At 37.7% G+C, this 19,852-nt stretch overlaps 1 protein-coding gene across 6 annotated transcripts in view; it reads right to left on the minus strand.

Moving 5' to 3' along the window:
• The window catches only part of PLD1 (phospholipase D1), a 182,520-nt gene that overhangs the window by 67,612 nt on the left and 95,056 nt on the right, over nt 1–19,852 (minus strand). For 5 of the 6 annotated variants that reach the window (XM_053918079.2, XM_071220569.1, XM_045197975.3 and 2 more), the window contains 5 exons: nt 12,664–12,745; nt 5,652–5,762; nt 3,599–3,799; nt 2,405–2,615; nt 1,749–1,862 (listed from right to left, as the gene is read on the minus strand). In XM_053918079.2, the coding sequence (XP_053774054.1) occupies nt 1,749–1,862; nt 2,405–2,615; nt 3,599–3,799; nt 5,652–5,762; nt 12,664–12,745 (719 nt within the window). The remainder of the gene's footprint in view (nt 1–1,748; nt 1,863–2,404; nt 2,616–3,598; nt 3,800–5,651; nt 5,763–12,663; nt 12,746–19,852) is intronic. The other variant, XM_045197978.2, reaches the window with a different exon arrangement.

The raw sequence follows: 19,852 nt of genomic DNA on the forward strand, positions 1-19,852 counted from the left end.
ATGTCCTTTACCATTCCCCCACTCTTGGATATTTAGATTGTTTACTTTCTCTTTCGTAATTAAACAGTGCTGCACTGGACGTGTGTCCCGTTGATCAGGGAGGAGGTCTCCCTCAGTACCTGGAAACCACCCACAGGGGTGTCCTCAGATCACCCAGGTATCTGCTTGCTCAGCCTGCCGTGGGCCGGAGTTACGTAGTGTACTTGCACCCAGCTTGTACCTGCTTTCCCACTCGCCCCATCCTGTTGGCAACACAGCCTCTCAGGCACAACTCAGGCCCCTCGACTTCACGGTTCGGCCGCCATAGTCCTCCATCTCATTTTAAACTTTAGTCCTAACGCAGCAGAGCCACACGTGGAATTGAAAGCACTACCTGGACCGGTTTCCAACTCTTGACCTTTAATATCTGTCCCCTGACCTGGCTCTTTGGATGGACTTCCCAGAGGCTCCGGCTCCTACCCCTTACCCCTCACCCCTCACCCACCCTGGGGGCTTTGAAGCTCCATCAAGCACAAGAATTACTGAGCGTTGTCCCTGAGCCCATATATGCATCAAGTAATAGCTTTGTACTAAATAAATGAAATGTCTCCTCACATACAGTTTTCTCCCTTTTAAATGTATATCAATGTTACGATTTAAAACATCAAGTTTATTTAACAATGACATTGGAGCTTTTGTTCATTAAATATAATCAGTTTTAAAAATGCAGGGTCCCCAGGCTATTAGTTTCTGCCACCACAAGTGACGCCCATCCAGCCACGTTAGCTGGGCTCTGGCTCAGTCATCTCCCGAATGGTACACTAGCACCAAAGGTCACGGTGCACCCTGCATCTCCCTCAACCACAGCTCTGAACCATGGGCTCTGGGGAGCTGATGAACAGCAACTTCACTGCACAAGTCACTTACCACCTCTGAAATGAGTCACCTCATCTGCAAAAAGGAGATAACTCTATTACTACCAAGCACCCCAAGTGCATGGGCAGCGACCTGCAGAGTCTGCACACCGTAAACCTAGCGTGCGATTTCACGATGGCTGTTATTTGTTATTGTGACTACTTGTCCCTGTTCTGATCCACTGCCAATCCTCTTCATTCCCACCACCATAAATTAGCCTGATTAATTGATTCCTCAAGTTTGTGGTCCTTCTTACAAAAGGTTATCAAATTACAAATTCTAAAAATTCACCTTTAGAGCATAACACCTCCATTCAATGACCTTCAAGATTTTAACTCAGTGAAGGTCCAACTCCTTTATTTATGTTGGTGAGTCCAAATGTGACAGCTGTGTATCTTCCTAGTCTTATATCACAAACTGCTTCTCAACTGAATGATGTATTTTCTAACACTTAGAAGCACCTGGTGCTTTCCCCTTCTAGCACCTTTGCTCACCTCTTCTCCTTCACCTGCAATGGCTTCCTATCCTCACCTATGCAATCACATCACTTCCAAACCTAAATCCAGTGTCCCTTCCTCAAGAACACCTTTCTGGATCATCACAGAGAAGTTCTCCCACCCTCCACGGTACTTCTAAAACACCCCGAACTGCAGGTGCATGTGCTGTACCCTTGTTAGGTAATGTTTTATCTTAGTGCTGGAGTGTAGGTTCTTGGGTACTTCCCCATGTTTTGTTCTCAATATACGCGGCATGAAAACTGTGGGAACGGAAAGACAATCCAGAAACACACTCACTCTGCTCATGCAGCCCAAGCTGAAGCCTAAGCAGGTTCCAATGCTTCGCACAGCACTTACCCACGTCAGGTCTAGTGAGCCCTTGCTCACCACCATTGGAAGAACGAAAGAGTTTCAAGTGGGGCTTTAAACCATGGATTAAATTCTGACGACTTCTACAGTGATTACAATAACCTGGAGAAAGTTGAGAGTTCTTTTTTTTACAAAGATGTAAATATATATTGGGTTTTTTAAACTGGAAAGCAGGTTTGATCATTTTTACAACTAGGCAAGGCTATAAAATCAGTCACAAGTTCGGGGCAACAGAAAATTGCAGGGCTTAAGACAGATTTAAAAGGAACAGCATATTGCTTGATGTATTTCAGGATGGGAAGAGAAAATTCTTCTCTAAAAAATTTATAAAGTACACCTAATACTTTTCTTTTTCCTTTACAACTTGGCATGATTTTATAAATGCTGAGTCATTCTGCTACCATCAGAGGCATGAATTGTGGTTGTTATGACAACCTGTGTGAATAAAACAATAAATCTGTTCTAAAATGAGGCCAGCAAAGCCATGCGATGCCATGATGTTGAGTCAGGTGATGTAGTGACCTTTCAGCTCGGATCAATTTACTCCATTAAAGAAAGACAGGCTCTAACACCAGGTCTACAGTGTCTGGCTACGGAGGAACAGAGCGTGGTCCAGATCAGCTCTAGCAAGGTCGGTGACTTACTGGAGGCGCTGTCGATGCTGCTGATGCTATCCGCGCTGTGCAGGTGTTGCCTGTGGAGCTGCCTGTAGAGGCTGAATTTGGAGAACCTTTTGGGTTTTCCTATGCCTTTCAGTTTTGAATCCATATCATCAACACTCTTCAGGATGGGCACATTTTTAGAATTATTTTTATCTTTGAGGCTTAAGGATTCCATAGAGCCTGTTGTTTCAGCCTGAGAAAATTATTAAGAAAAGACACTGCATCAGATACAGTGCATCATGGCCCTTTAATTCCATTCAGGTGAGGTGTAAAGTTGACACGTGGTAAAAGCTTCTACCAGACACACAATAATGGGTGAGGTCAGCCACAGGGCAGTGGAGACCCTTGTTAACTTTAAATACTACCAAAGGCATTCCAGGTATTTCATTGTACTTCCTCTTTCAGGTGAAATTCTTGAAATTTCATTCCAAGTAATCTTTTTATCTCAAATATAGTCACATAAGTTATATTCACTATTGAGTTACTGAACTTCTTCTGCTAAACATTAAGTAAGCATTGTTTTTCCTGTCAATTATTCTCCCTGTAACCAATTACTAAATTTCTATCCCCTGCCCCCAAAACACCAACATATCCAGCAGTAAAACAGGATGAAGCCCATCAAATTTTTAAATAAGTGTATTGATATTTTGGCAACCACTTCAGTTGAAATCATCAATAATATAGATATATTTTGGCAGCTCTTGGCTTGAAGATAGTTTAAGAAGTTATCGACCTCCTGCTTTCAAATAGAATTATCTATCCTATTTTTATATGCCTTTGAGTAGGAAGATTCCAAAAACCTTGGCGGTTACCTGTAATAAGGCAGCTTATTTAACTTAAAGCTCGATTGCCACACATTTTTTGTTTGTAAAGTTTTTTCCAACTAGCAAATAAATCTTTAATTTAAATGGGGAAAAAAACGAGCTGACTTTGAGATAACAAATGCTCCATTGAATCTTTGTTTTCTTTTCTTACAAGAGAAGAAACAGACTGCAATGCAAAGTTACAGACCTGCCAGGTGATATTTGAAACCAGGTCTGTCCACGTCTGACTCGACGTTCTTAACTCCTCCAGGGTCACACCGCTGCTCACCCAGTCAGTCAGCCTGTCACGCTCTAATATGTTCACACAAACTGTGTCCCTAGAACGCCATTCTGCACAGGTGAAATTACTTACTGTGAGGGCAGCCAGACACGGTCCGGTGGTGACGCGCTTCACGCTGCCCACGTCCGTGAGTCTGTGCTCATTGTCATCCCACCTGCCGTAGGCCAGGTCGATCCCACCCACAAAGGCCACCGACTGGTCAATAATGACGAGTTTCTCATGGTGAGCCCACAGATACACGCTGGATGACACATGGTCTGGGTGCCTCATCACCTTGACAGGAAAAATGCATACGGAAGGTGCTTTTTAAACGTCCCTCATGTTATAATAAACTAGGTCTGTTTTCCCCCCTGAATAGCATTTTCTATCATTCAAATACCAAAATGGACTCTGCATACAACACAGATAATCCCCAAACTTCTAATTTCACTCTCAGTATTTAACAGAGGAAGACTCCTAATTACTTCCTAAAACTCCCCACACTCCTCTACACTACACTACATTTGGGGCAGCTGCCATTTAGCTTGAAGTTTGGTCACATATTTCAATAAAAGTCAGCTCAATGAAATAGCTGATTCCCTTTTCCCCCTAAAAGGATTATATCTGGTACTATTAAAAAAAAACTCTAAAATTTTAACTAAAATCCATCTCTGGCAAAATTTTTATAACTATGTTCATCTTTTGGTAGCCATTGAGATGAAATAGTAAGCATATAATATAGATATTTTGCCAGCTCTTGACTTGAGAGTTACCTTGACACTGCCTTGAATGATTGCAGATTGACCTACCTTATCTCTGTATGTCTTTAAGTAGAAACTTTTCCAAAAGTTTGCAGAGTAATTTTTAAAATGACATTTTTAATTACAGTAAAATACACACAACATGAAATCTGCCATAGTAACTACTTTTAAGTATACAGTTCCGTGGTATCGAGTCCACTCATGCTGTGCAGTCATCACCACCACCCATGTCCACAACTCTTCCTTCTGCAAAACCAAGCCTCTGAACCCACTATACGTTAGCTCCCCACCCCCTCTCCCCTCAAGCCCTGGCAACTACCCGTCCACCTTCTGTCTCTCTGAATTTGACGACTATAGGCATCTCATATAAATGGGATCATATGATATTTGTCTTTTTGTCACTGGCTTATTTCACTTAGAATAATGTCTTCAAGGTTCATCCATGTTTTCGCATATGTCAGAATTTCCTTCCTTCCTAAGGCTACATAATATTCCATTCTCTATACATAGCCCATTATTGGGAGGAGGATGTTAAAGTGTGCAACTATTACTGTAGAACTTGTCTATTTCACTCTTTAATTTTGTCAATGTTTGCTGTATATATTTTAGTGGTCATTATTAGTACAGAAATGCTTATAATTGTTATATCTTCTTTCTGCTTTGAACCTTTCATTAATATATAATGTCCTTCCTTGTCTATTATAACCTTTATTTGATTAAAAGTCTGTTTTGTTTTATATTAGTATTGCCAATACTCCTGCTCTCTTGTTTACTATTTACATGGAATATCATTTTTTAACCAAGTGAAATATATCATTTTAATATACTTTAAGCCTGCTGGAGATTTATTGATTCATTGTCTAGATATATCTCAATGACTGGCCAATATTTATTCATAGGCTTTAGGTCCTTGTTAAAATAACAAACAGCTTTTTTCATATTGCTTATTGTGCTTATTCACTTTATTAGACTTTCACACGAGGTGTTACTCGGAAAAGCACAGCAAGCCCTGGAGGAGCTCTCCTTGCTGCCATCAGCAGTCAAGGGGTGCTGCACGGAGGTCACGTCTAGGAGGCTCCGGGCTCGTCGTAGTGAGGAGAGTGGAAGCACGACAAGCCTCAAATATGAAAACGCCCTCAGAAGTGTGCTTTTGACTAAATTGTCAGGGTAAGAGAAGTGGAAATATCACCTCTGCTGACTCCGTCAATAGCAGAAGTATAAAAAACATATAGTACTTTCTTCTATTTCTGAGAAGGACACGATGCTCTTGATTCCAAATATACATTAGGTAATTCTACACATTACCACTGCTCAGAGCAAAACATATCTGAAAAACTACAGAATAATAAATAAGAAACTCACTTCAACAAGATGAACCCAAATACCTTTATGTTGGGGTGGAGACGCATTAAAGTCCTCTTGCTGTATTCACTGTTGATTCCGAGCGCAAGTTCCACCTCTTTATAGAGCATTATGAAAATCCTCACCCCCTCTTGCTGTCACAGAGAAAACACAGGGAGGAATGAGAATTTCTGCAGGTAGGTTATGGTTTTCTTTTTCTTCTTCCTTTCTGCACATTGTACTTTCTAAAAGTTTTCCATAAACAAGCATAATAAAATGTTCCCTAAACATAATACAAGGAGGTGAAACATAAATGTGTATACATTAAGACACAAATCTCAAAAATAAAATTTATCTCCCTTCCATTCCTACAACTTGACGTGCCAAGACAGTGTCGATATTTGACAATTACAGCAAGAAGGTTGAAATTATAACCACAATTACGAAGTGTCTGATACCTTACATCCATGGACGTTTTCAAACACTTGTCACTGAGAAAGCTTTGACCTGATTCATGTTACAAATTTAGCATTTTGTGTTTGTATGTATTATACTTCAATTATTGAAGCAATTAAAAAACTCTGATATAGTAAGTTAAAATAAATACCCCTTAATATTCTTGGGGTGTGTTTCATAGAACATTTCTTTTTTAAAAAAAGTATTTAAATGGAAAAAAACATTTCTAAATCTTCAGAAGATAAATATGTTGGTTCATACTCTTAACCCATAATTAAATCATTAATGTCTATTTCATGAGTGAAATGACTTCAGAAGTCAGCCTCTCTAACATTCCAAAATCCTTGAGTTTTAGCAATCTCACACAAATTAACACTGATCCATCCTGAGCATTAGCCAGAAACACCATATTTGCGGGTTCGATCCCCAGTCAGGGCACATATAAGAATCAACCAATGAATGCCTACATAAGTAGAACAACAAAAATCAATGTTTCTCTCTCTCTCTCTCTCTCTGTCTTCCCCCCATCTCAATTCAAGTTAAAACAAAACAAACAAAACACTAATCCACCCTTAGATCTTAGAACTAAAAGAAAACAGACAAGACCATTGTGAGGGTCAAATCAAAAGTGTCTAGTTAACTTTATAACCCTATTTAAATAACGTTTATTATTAACCATCAGAAAGACAATGTTCAGCAGCTGGTAGTAAAAGATGCACTAGTATTTTCTTATCTAGTTCTGGGTGGTGACAAGGTTTTATAGCCTGTGCTGGATTGCCCCATCCCGAATGTCCCTCCCCTTTTCCATGTCCATTCGGATAGTTCCCCACCAACACACTGTTGTCTTATTTACCCCTACTTCTTGTATTACGTTTTAGGTTTGCACCCTCAGTATTGCTGTGCAGTTTGCAGCATTTGAATTCACATTTCTATACCCAGCAGCTCTGAAAGCATTCTGAAACATACTGTATACGTATTGCCTAATGTATCTACCTATACTTAGGCATTTAATATCCCAGAGATTAAAGGGAAGAAATGTTCCATAGTACTTTCTAAAGTACTGGAGATGTAGGCATATCTAATAAATTATAGTGACGAAGAATAATTTTAAATTTATATGAATAATCCATGATAATTAGACATTGTTTATAATGGAAATTTGAGTCAGAAATCTTTACTGGGTTGAAAATATTGAATTTTACCCCTAGAAATGGGAAATAACATAAGAATTAATATTTTAGGTTGCAAGATATAAAAATTTAGAGTAAACCAAACACATACACAATTCCCCTATATTGGTCTGCCAGTACTAAGAAGCATTATTTTGGCTCCTAAAGCCTTATAATAACACATCACTTCAAAATACTAATACTGTGTATTTCTTGATATTAATACTATCTAAGAAGTGTATACATTTTTGAAGGGACACACTGGATTTCCATTCTGGGCTGAGTTAAGAAAATGTGGGTACTAGAAGACCTACCCTTGCACTGAGAAAAAAGTAGGATAAGAAACACACACACACAAATACATATATATGTCATTCTATCTCTCTGGTTAACGGCTGACTTTTGGAACTTGCTCATTATTTATTATAATTATATAACTATTACTTGAGTAAAGAGACAAGGAAGTGAAAGTGTAGACAAGAAGTGAACAGATTAATGTCTAATTGTCTGGCCAGTGAGTACTCTTCCATAGACCACTGACTGAGGGTTCTAAATGAAAGGTAGAACATTATTTTATTTTTCTCCTATTTTTCAGGTTCATTTTGCTATTTGAATATTTAGGATTCAGCACTGAATAACAGTTACCAACAAAGAGCCTTCCACTGAAAGATATAACATACAGTTTAAAACCAAAAATTTCAACCCAAATTATAGTACATTACAGCTGAAATCTTTTATCACAGTTCATTTGTTTTAAATGGATGAAATTCTACTTCTTAGGCTTATGAGAGTATTACTCACTCATAAGGAAAGTGGATACATCTTAGAAACTGGCCTGAAATCTTACAATTTTCCATTTACCTGCATAACTAATGGATTTTTGAAATAGGAGAGATGTTAATGCTAATGGATTATATCGTTGCCCTCTGTCTATTATACTTGACATTTTCTTCTGTGCTGTGTCTTTAATCATTGAAATAAGTTAACTCTAAAGGAAATAGGGTAGAGACTCAGTCTTTTTAGCTTAAATACAAATGACTAACAAGGAAGTAATTAAATATAAAAAGTTCATTTTTACACAGTCTGGCTTACAATTATTTACTCACATCCATATCCACATCAGTAGTATCACTTATCTCTAAGGTTAATTAGTGACAAGACATCTGTAATAATAAAGCAATAAACTCCTTTTCTTTTGGTCAAGGTATCGCAATACTATCATAAACTCTAAACTATACAGGGCAAAGGGAAAAATCGTTCCCTGGAAACGATGGCATTTCCTGGGTCATAATAGTGAAGACTTATACAACGTGGGAAATATTCATGCAAAATGAAAGCCACATGAGAAAGAAAATGAGAGGACTAACGTTCATTCAGTAATTTAAAAAGATACACCTTTGAAACAGCCAATAATTTACCAATGCCCTTTAGTTACTCTGGGAGAAATTACTTTTCTTAGGAGGGGGGAGAATAATATTAATACAGGAAGTAGGAAGATGAACGGCCCGGATTTGACTACGCAATGCCACCTTTCATTTCTCTGAAGTCAACTAAACTGTAGTTTCTGCAGAGTAAACTTCATCCAGCCTGAGTTTCCAAAGATGAAGGTTCTATCCTCTTTTATAATTTGCTTTTAATCAAGTAGAACAGACACAATACTATAAACAGTAGGGCTGACTTTTTAAGAGTTTTACATATATATCAGACATGTGAAGCAAAACAAATATAAAAATTTTCATAGTTGAAATTAAGAGACTTTGTTTCTGAGGCAGCTTTTTTCCTGATTGTTCAAAGTCCTAGGGTCAAAATATTTTCTAGATACAGCCAGCTCTGTCCACTGCTGGAAGAGAGCTTAGCTTACACATCCACAGGATGATCACTAATTTTACCTCTTGTCAAGGACTTCCCCAGGGGGTGTAAAATTTCAGGAAAAGGAAAAGTACAGAATGAAAAATAATCGTATCCTCGCCATTGAAACCCAGGCAGCATTGGGATGTAAGAACACAAATGCTTGTGAACTTTTTTTAAACCAGTTTTGTCTAAAGGACAGTCCTCACGTTTGAACATCTCCTCTCCCCTTCCCTGCAGTGCCCTTCTAGGCCAGCACTTTGATCAGATTCCCTTTGATTTTTATGGGCAGAGATGTGGTTATTCATCTCATTTGACAAACCTGGACACCCTTCTCTCCCATTGCTCGTGAATGCAACTCTAGAATGTGTCCTGTGGTCCAGGGCAGTGAGAAAGTAAATGATGACAAAAGCCCCCCGAGGGCCTAAACCTGTACGTCTCCAGGTTGCCACACTTGAAGATTCCTTTTGGTGCAAGTCTCATCAGGAGCATCAGGTGTCTCTAAGGCCGAAGTACATTCTCACCTCTCAGTGCAGTAAATGCAGAACTGTGGGAAACCCTGGGATGCTGGTTTGAATTGTCAGCACTCTGCCTCTCGAGGCTGGCCTACACTATTTTAAATGATAACAGGGCATATCAGAAGACCAAAGAGACAGGAAAATATCAACTTGGTTATTACAGAGAAGCAAAATGTTGTATTTTTGCCCTAAGAAACAGCCATTGTAAGAGATGTTTGCCTACATGCAAGCTATGAGGCAGACATGCTAAATTCCTTCCCCAAAATCTGCATGGTCAGATAGAAAAAAAAAATCATCCTTGTGGACCTCCGGGACCCTCTAATGCAAGAATCAATGCTATTATCAACCCACTACTTTGTGGACTCAGTGGCTTTCCGAAACAAAACCGTTTATGTGAAGCGGTGTTCAGGAGCCTGTGGAATGTCAATTTGGAATGATTGAACTGTTAAAAATTTATGACTAAAACAATACTTTGGTGTAGCTAAAGAAGAGCAATTCTGCTAAATGTACCACTGGGGAATTAATATTTAATAGTATTACTATTTCCTCTGGAAATTTAAAAAATCATTATCCACAATTTAAAAATTACAAGTTTCAGAAGCTGATAAAATTAAAATGAAGACCCTTATCAAGCAATAATAATTACTTAGCCATGGTGTTCTCCTGGAACCTCATCAGGGTTCGCGGGCAGTAACAGCAAAGAGAAGCCAGGCTTGTGATAGAAAAGGCGCCCGGACAGGAGCATGAAGCGGGGTAAACAAACACATGCCGGCCAACGTAAGGGGGAGGGCTGGCTTTGCAGGATGTTCCGCCTGAGCCCTGTTCTAGCACCGACGAGCTTTCTGCGGTTTACTTACCTTCTGCACGCATCTCATACACAAATAACCTAAAATTTAGTGCTCTGACTCTGAGTTCTTCCCACTTCCTCCTAATGGATTCACCCTCCCACACATAATTTTGATCAGATCACCCTTCATGCATCTCACCGCCTGCCCCGGCAGATGCCCACTGTATTCCATAAAGCGTAAACCCCTAGCTTGGGTCATCAACCCTCCGCATCCTGGCTGCAGCCTGCTCTTCCAGCTTTTTCTGTCTTCCCACCTATGCTAATGCTCAGGTGTAATGAGCCGCGTCACCTTACAAAGCCTTCTGAATTCCTGCTTCCAGAATGTCTCCTCACCACATTTCCTGCACCTGAAAACAACTTCTTTTTAAATTTTTGCCCACCCTAAATCCCTCATGTTGTGAGGGGTTCCCCACCAGGCCCACCCAATGCCCTCCCTCCTGCCTTTGAATCTTGGCTCTCTCTGTACCCAGTTGACCCTTGTGTAGATTTTTGAGCCCCTTCAGGTCAAGAATCATGTTTTTTATTTATGTACATGTCCATGAGATTAGCCAAGTGCTCTGCACATACTAGGTGTTCAGCAAACACATGTTGATTGAAACCTAAAACAGTAAAGTGTTGGATAAGTACTATAAGGAGAGGATTTACTAGTAGGAATGACTAATGGAGAAAGTTCTATATAAGTATAGAAATAAGTTGGATAATCCTAGGACTGAGCCCAGAACACGGGCAGCCGTCCATCAGCAGCCTTCCATCAGCAGATTCCAGAGATGGAATCCGATTCGCACACATGGGCTTCCCTAGAAATTAGTATGGTACTTGGCTCAGAAGAGACCCTCAGTAACTGTATGCTGAATTATTTAATGAATATGCAAATCATGCTTTTCAAAACTAGAATTCCCAATGTTCTGAATAGACGTCTGTTGAGACAATGAATTAGACTAGCCATGAAAATGATGCTATGTGGCAAGACATGGGTTTGAAATAAAGATTATCACCTTTGGCGTTCAGTATTAACACTAAGGTCTGATTGTATTATGGATAGCTGCAAAAGTCCTCAAGTGAAAACATGGAGAAAAAATATTGAAAGAAGAGGAAAAGGTGAGTGAGGAAAGAAGTAGGGAAATGTAAAGGATGAGGAAAAAATAAATGAGTGAAGGCTGTGAGAAATAGAAAAATGCTACCCTTGATTACTCAGGATCTACAAATTCTGTAGAATGTTTAATGATAAAATTTTTTAAAAGATTAAGAGAGTTTCAAATAATAGTAAAAAAGCTAGCACTTCCCAATTTGAACATGATTAATAATAAATCCAGATCTATTCTAATTTGATTTAATTTAACTTGGTTGATAGCCAACTGCATTAAAAATTTCATTAGAAATATGAATGTAAAGTAGTCTTTGGTGACCGCATACTGATTCAGTTACTTACTCGTTATAACAAAAAGAGCACACTCAGTGCTCACCCAGAGTCAACAGGGTCAACTGCACGGGAAACCATCACACATTATTACCAGGATCTGTCCCTGAACTGTCCCCTGAGCTAAAAACAGCACCAATTCTTAATGTCCCTCCTCTTCAATATTCTTCACCATCATCTTGGCCTCATCTGACTGAAATATCAGATGACTTTGTCTTTTGATCAAATAACAGAATAATTAATAAAATGAAATGCAATGTTTCATTATTTATTATTCAATAATGAAATTTTATTACAAGTTTTTGCCTATAAAATTAAATGTCCATAAATGATTAAAATTGCTAATAAAATCCATGTTTTGAATTAGGCTAAAATATTATGCACTGATGAGTAACAGGGGGAAAAAATCAGAACCAAATAAGCTTGAAAAGAGTAAGTATTCTACTTTTTTGTCAAACACTAAAGAAAAAAGTTTTCAGTATATATGAAGGACTTTAAAAAAGAAAGGGTATTTCAGAGACAATAAACATTTAAGAAATCCCTTCAGCATTTGCTTGGAAAGTACATACTGCTTTTCACCCTGGCAGGTGTAGCTCAGTGGATTGAGTGCCGGCCTGTGAACCAAAGGGTTGCTGGTCCGATTCCCAGTCAGGGCACATGCCTGGGTTGCAGGCCAGGTATGTGCAGGCCAGTAGGGGGTGCACAAGAGACAACCACATGCTGATGTTTCTCTCCCTCTCTTTCTCTTTCCTGTCCCCTCTCTCTTAAACTAAATAAATATATTTTTTAAAAAGTACATACTGCTTTTCGTTTAAGAATGCAGTCCAACCTCCAACGATTTCCTTCAACCACTGGGCGTTTCAGGAAGATTTCTGGACTCAACCTGAAATCACAAAATTTAAGTAACTAAAACAATATATAAAGTTCTGAGTGTGTCACAGAGGCAAAGACAATTTTAGCCCAAATGCCATCATCATCCCCCACTGTGGTCGGTCATCCATCCAAGTCCACGTACACATTCATGTGGGAATAAGAGCCTTTATCCATCCAAAAAGTCAATCTAGATTTCCCTGTACATCTTACTCACACACACACACACACACACACACACACACATGCAGGCACTGTTGGTTGCCCAGCCAGCAGCCATTCTCCCCCTTCTTCTTCCTTGTTCCCACTCTCTCCTATAAATATTCTACATACTTGCTCCCCCTGGCACCCGTGCAGCTAGGGCACAATCCTGAACAATGAGATAGATGAGGCGGTACATGTGGGGTTAATGGGAAAGTCTTTCCCCTTTGATGCAAGAGAGACACACACATTCACTCAAAACAGGAAAAGAGGCTCTAGGACAGGGGTGGCCATATTGAAACTCTAAGGGGAAGACCAGAGCCATGAAATCACTAGACCACTCCACCAACCTTAGGATTGCCTAACTTCGGAGTGCCCATTAAGAGAGACAAATAAATCCTTATTATTTAAGCCACCTTTAGATAAGCATTCTATTAATCCAAGCCAAAAGTATTCTAATTGATAAACATAAATGCTGACTTCCTATACCAAACAGCAGTGTCGGGAAACCTGGATCTTTCTGAGCAGGAAAGAGAAGGCAGGTTCGCTGATAAAATGTCTCCAACGTGAGACTAAACCCCTTGGCTATTCTTTTTAGTAATGACACAGTACAATACAGTCACTTTTCCCCTCTGGACTGAGTTCTAAAGTCAGTGTCTGAGTTAAATCTGTATATACAAGGCCTGCAGATATTAAGGTCATATTAAATGGATAATAAAAGTATATTATAAATAATATTACATGAATAAATATGATAATTTAGATAAAATGAGCAATTTCCATAAAAAAGAGTTATCAAAGTGGAAGCTAAAAGAAATTAAGGCTCTAACCTTATAGCTAATAAAAAATTTAGTTCATATTTTAAAACTTTCCCACAAAATATCTACAGACCTCAACAACTTTATGGAAACATTCTATAAAATATGTAAGAAAGAAATAATATCAATCCTACCCAAACTCATTCAGGAAACAAACAAGGGGAACACTTACTAATATGAGGCCAGCATTATTCCAATATCAAAACAAACAAAGACAATTCAACAAAAGAAAAGACAATTCAACAAAAGATAAGATCCATATCCTTATGATTATAGAGGTAAAAATCTTCAACAAAACTCCACAGTTTAGAAAAAGGATAATAGAGCATGAGAAAGCGGGGTTGCCCTAAGAAAGCAAGGTTTGGTTAAAAGCTGAAAATCAATCAATTCAATTTATCACATTAACAGAAAAAAAAGATTATTTTAATAAGTGCAGATATAGTCTTAACAAATTTTAGTACCCAATCACAATAAAAACTGTTCACAAAATATTAGTAGAAAAAATTTCCTCAGAGTAATAAAAGGTGCCTATAAAAACTCTACCTAAAGCACATTAATGAAAGACTAAGTGCTTTTGTCCTAAGGCAAAGAATAAGGCAAAGATGTCCATTTTTATCACTACTCTTCAACATTTTACTGATGATCCTAACCAATGTAATAAGGCAATAACATAAAATAAAAGCATATAGATGAGAAAGGATAAAGTAAAATTGTCATTATTCACATATCATATGATCATCTATGGAGAAAATCTTAAGGTATCTATTTCTATCTATCTAGCTATCTATATACGTATATATATATGTATTTTAAAAGCTACTAGCACTAACAAGTAAATTAAGCAAGACTGCAGCATGTAAGCTCAATAGTAAAAAATCAATTCAGTTTTATTCCTATATGCCAGAACTGAACAACTGAAACATAAATTTTTTTAAAATATTATTCGCATATTTTTTGTGTGTGTTTTAAAAAATATGTTTTATTACTACCAGCAGGAGGGACATGCATGGGGTGGGAGATGCACTGTGCTTAGGGTATGTGTGGTCCGTGAGGAGATGACGATGCCTGGGAAGCTGGGAGGGAAGGGGGTGGTCTGGAGGCCAGCTCCACGGGCTCCTCAGGTGTACTTCTGGGAACGGCTAAAGGACTCATGGCAAGCTACCACCAGGCCACCAATAAGATTAAGAAATTCTTGGAAATCTATAACCAGAGACATTGAAGTTAAGAACAATCTAACAACAGCCAGAGGGGAGGGGGGAAGGGATAGTGGGGAGAAGGGTTTTCAGGAACTACTACAAAGGACACACGGACAAAACCTAGGGGGAGGGTGGAAGCAGGGGAGAGAGGTGGGTTGGGCTGGGGTGGGGTAGAGGGGTGGGGAGAAAATGCAGACAACCATAATTGAACAACAATAAAATAATTTAAAAATTGAAAAAAAAGAATCGAATGAAAACATATGCCATGACTATAAATGTGAACTAAAATGTTAGTCACTACATTAAACTAAATTCTTTAATTTGCAAAAACAAAAAAATACTATTTGCAATAACATCAGTGAGAAATTTAACAAAATGTGTCAAAGACATACATGTACATAGAAAGTACAAAACACTGCTGAAAAAGTTAAATAAGATCTAAACAGAGAGCTATACAATACTCATGAACTAGAAGACACAATACTGAGAAAAAACAGTATTTGACCTAGCACCTAACCAGTGGTGATTTTTACCTTTCTTTTTTTTTTCTCTTCTGATTCCTCAGCCTGGAGGAAGGATCTGGAAAAGGGAGAGAACTCCCGGAGAAGTCCTCTAGTTCAGGCTTGAGGAGAAAGAGTGGGATATTCTAGCAGTGACAGGGGTGGCAGCAAGGGGCTCAAAGACTCCAAAAACTCAGAGGGAGTGAAACTTTCCTCCCCAGTGGGAGGAAAAAAGCTGTGTTTCCAAGAGGACTATGTAAATATCCATTGCTTGACTCTGGACACAAGTGGCCTGGAAGAAAGTATGTGGCAGAACAAGGTAAACAAAGCCCCACCTTTCTGGCTAGTGGACTAAAAAAGCCACAGGGAACCCCAAAATAGGGGGTTATGGAGAGAGAGGTGCTCAGAAAAGCAGCCCTAAAAATTTGTTTATGACCTGTAGCTTACTCCCATGTTGGGTGTGCATGAATTTGATCCTAAATACAGGGTGGGGCAAAAGTAGGTTTATAGTTGTGAGTCTGCAAAACAGAGTTTATTCTTGTATTGCTATTTATTAATTATTGCATTGTTTTCCATACGAACAACTGTAAACCTAATTTTGCTCCACCCTGTCTTAGGCTGGAGTTTGAGAACTGAAATAAGAAATAGACCACTGCCCAAACTGGCCACTAGGTGGAGCACATGGGGACACAAAACTGAACAACAGAGCAAAGGCTTTGAAAACAAATCTGACATTAAAAACACACAGATATTAGCTATCTGTATGTCCTTTTTCAAGAAGTGTCTCTTCAGGTCTTTTGCTTATTTTTAAATTATATTGTTTGGTTTTTTAGTGTTAAATTATGTAAGTTCCTTATAAGTTTTGGATATTAACCCTTTATCAGATGTATCATTGGCAAATATATTCTCCCATTCAGTAGGTTGTCTTTCGTTGATGGTTTCCTTTGCTGTGAAAATGGTTTTCAGTTTGATGTAGTCCCATTTGTTTATTTTTTCTTGTGTTTCCCTTGCCTGAGGAGATATATCAGAAAAAAACATTGCTACGAGAAATGTCTGAAATTTTACTGCCTATGTGTTATTCCAGAATATTTATGGTTTCCAGCATTACGTTTAGGTCTTTAATCCATTTTGAGTTTATTCCCATGTATGGTGTAAGAAGGTGGTCTAGTTTTATTTTTTTGCATCTGTCTGTCTAATTTTCCCAACACCATTTGTTGAATAGGCTGCTTTACTTCATTGTATGTTCTTGCCTCCTTTGTCATGCATTAATTGACTATAAAGGTGTGGGTTTATTTCTGGGCTCTTTATTCCGTCCCATTGATCTATGTGTCTGTTTTCATGCCAGTACAAGGCTGTTTTGATTACTTTGGCCTTGTAGTATAGTTTGATATTAGGTAGTGTGATGCCTCCAACTTTGTTCTTCTTTCTCAAGATGTCTATGGCTATTCAGGGTCTTTTTGGTTCCATATACATTTTTGAAATATTAGTTCTAGTTCTGTAAAATATGTCATTGGTATCTTGATAGAAATTGCATTGAATCTGTTGATTGCTTTGGGTAGTATGGATGTTTTAATGATATTATTCTTCCTATCCATGAACACAGTACATGCTTCCACATATTTGTATATTCTTCAATTTCTTTCTTCAGTGTTTCATAATTTTCTGAGTATAGGTCTTTTACAACCTAGGTTAAGTTTCTTACAAGGTATTTTTTGATGCAATTGTAAATGGGATTGTTTTCTTAGTTTCCATTTCAGATAGTTTATTACTGGTATATAAAAATGCAACTGATTTCTAGATATTTATTTTAATTCCTGTCACTTTAATGCAGTCATTGATCAGTTCTTAGTAATTTTTTGACAGAATTCTTAGGGCTCTCTATGTACAGTATCATGTCATCTGCAAATAATGACAGTTTACTTCTTCCTTTCCAATTGGGATGCCTTTTATTTCTTCTTATCTCGTTGCTGTGGCTAGGACTTCCAGTACAATGTTGAATGAGAGTAGTGAAAGTGGACAACCCTGTCTTTTTCCTGATCTTAAAAGAAACACTTTTAGTTTTTGCCTGTTGAGTATGATGTTGGCTGTGGGTTTGTCAGATAGGGCCTTTTTTATGCTCAGGTATGTTCCCTCTGTTCCCACTACTCTGACAGCTTTTGTCATAAATGGGTGCTGGATTTTATCAAATGCTTTTTCTGCATCTATTGATACAATCGTGTGAGTTTTATCCTTCATGTTGTTTTTATGGTGTATCATATTTATTGATTTGCTGTTATTCTACCAACCTTGCATCCCAGGAATAAAGCCCACTTGGTCATGGTGTATGATCTTTCAATATAAACATATTACTGGATCTGGTTTCCTAGTATTTTGTTGAGTGTTTTAACATCTATATTCATCAGGGATATTGGCCTATAATTTTCTATACTTGTAGTGTCTTTACCTGGTTTTGGAATTAGGATAATGCTGGCCTCATAAAATGAGCTTAGGAGACTTCCTTCTTCTTGGATTTTTTGGAACAGTTTGAGGATAGGTCTTAGTTCTTCTTTGAATTTTGGTAAAATTCATCTGTGAAGCCATTCAGGGTAGGACTTGTGTTTGTTGGGAGTTTTTTGATTACTTCTTCAATTTCATTAGCTGTAATAAGTCTATTCAGATTTTCTGATCCTTCTTGATTCAGTTATGGAAGATATCTATTTATCTAGGAATTCATCTATTTCATCCAGATTGTCCAATTTGTTGGCATATCATTGTTTATAATATTTTCTTACAATCTCTTGTATTTCTGTGGAATCAGTTGTTACTTCTAACTTTCATTTCTGATTTCATTTATTTGGGTCTTCTCTCTTTTTCTCTTGATGAGTCTGGTTAAAGGTTTATCAATCTTATTTATCTTTTCAGAGAACCAGCTCTTGGTTTTATTAGTCTTCTGTATTGTTTTTATAGACTTCATTTTGTTTATTTTTCCTCTGATCTTTATTATTTCCTTTCTTCTACTCACTTTGGGCTTTTTTGTTCTTTTTCTAGTTCTTCTATGGGTACAGTTAGATTGTTTACTTGAGATTTTTCTTGTTTCTTGAACTAGGCCTGTAATGCTATGACTTTTCCTCTTAGGACTGCTTTTACTGTGACCCACAGATTTTGGGTCTTGTGGTTCACTTTCTTTTGTCTCAAGGGAACTTTTGATTTCTTCCTTGATCTCATTGCTAACCCATTTATGTTTAGTAACATGTTATTTAGCCTCCATATCTTTGTTTGTTTTTCAGTTTTTTTCTTATGATTGATTTCTAATTTCATACCATTATGGTCAAAGAAGATGCTTGATATGATTTCAATTTTCTTAAATGTATCAAGATGTGTTTTGTGTCCTAACATGTGGTCTATCCTAGAAAATATTCCATGTGCTCTTGAAAAGACTGTATATTCTGTTGCTTTGGGGTAAAATGCTCTGAAGATATCAATTAAATCCATCTGATCTAGTCAGTCATTTAAAGCTGCTGTTGCCTTGTTGATTTTTCTGTCTGGAAGATCTATCCATTGATGTCAATGGTGTGTTAAAATCCCCTACTAAGACTGTGTTACTGATCATATCTCCCTTTAGGTACATCAAGATTTGCTTTATAGAAGCATTGCCTTTGGTGAGGATTAACATAATAGTAATAATTATCATTATTAATTATTAATAATAATCATTATTTTGAAAAACAAGTTCAGTGAAACCTGAAACAGGTTTCTAATCAAACTTCGCAAAACTAAAGAAAGAAATAACTTAAAAAAGAATAATAAGACAATCCAGTAAAAATAGGAGAAAAATATTTAAGCATATGTTTCCAAAAAAGTGAAACAAATGTCCATTAGTCACAGGAAAATATGTTTAACATGAGAAGATGTTGTAAATGCAAATTAAAACAATGATAAGATGTGACTACACACCCTTTGGGATGACTAACATTAAAAAAAAGAGACAATACCAAGTGCTAGAAGAGATGAAGAGGAATTGGAACTCTCAGCATTACTGGTATGACTCTAAAGCAGTACAACCACTTTGAAAAACACATCGACAGTTTCTTTAAAAGTTTACCATTCACTTTAGCTCTTAATATGAACATAATATAGTAACTTAAATCTACTTTTTAAGACAAGTGTTGGCAAACTATAGTCCATAAGCTAAATATGGCCTATAGCCTATTTGGCTCATGAGCTAAGACTGGCTGTTACATTTTAAAGGGTGAACAAACACACACACAAAGAAGAATATGCATCAGAGACTGTATGTGACATGAATAGCCTAAAATATTTACTATCTGGCTCTTTACAGAAGTTTGCAAACCCTGTTGAAAGTCAGTGGATTTCAAACTTTTTGGATCATAATCCACAGGAATATATCATACATCTATAGCAATAA

Source organism: Desmodus rotundus, chromosome 2 (genome assembly GCF_022682495.2).
Source record: "Desmodus rotundus isolate HL8 chromosome 2, HLdesRot8A.1, whole genome shotgun sequence".
NCBI lineage: Eukaryota > Metazoa > Chordata > Mammalia > Chiroptera > Phyllostomidae > Desmodus > Desmodus rotundus.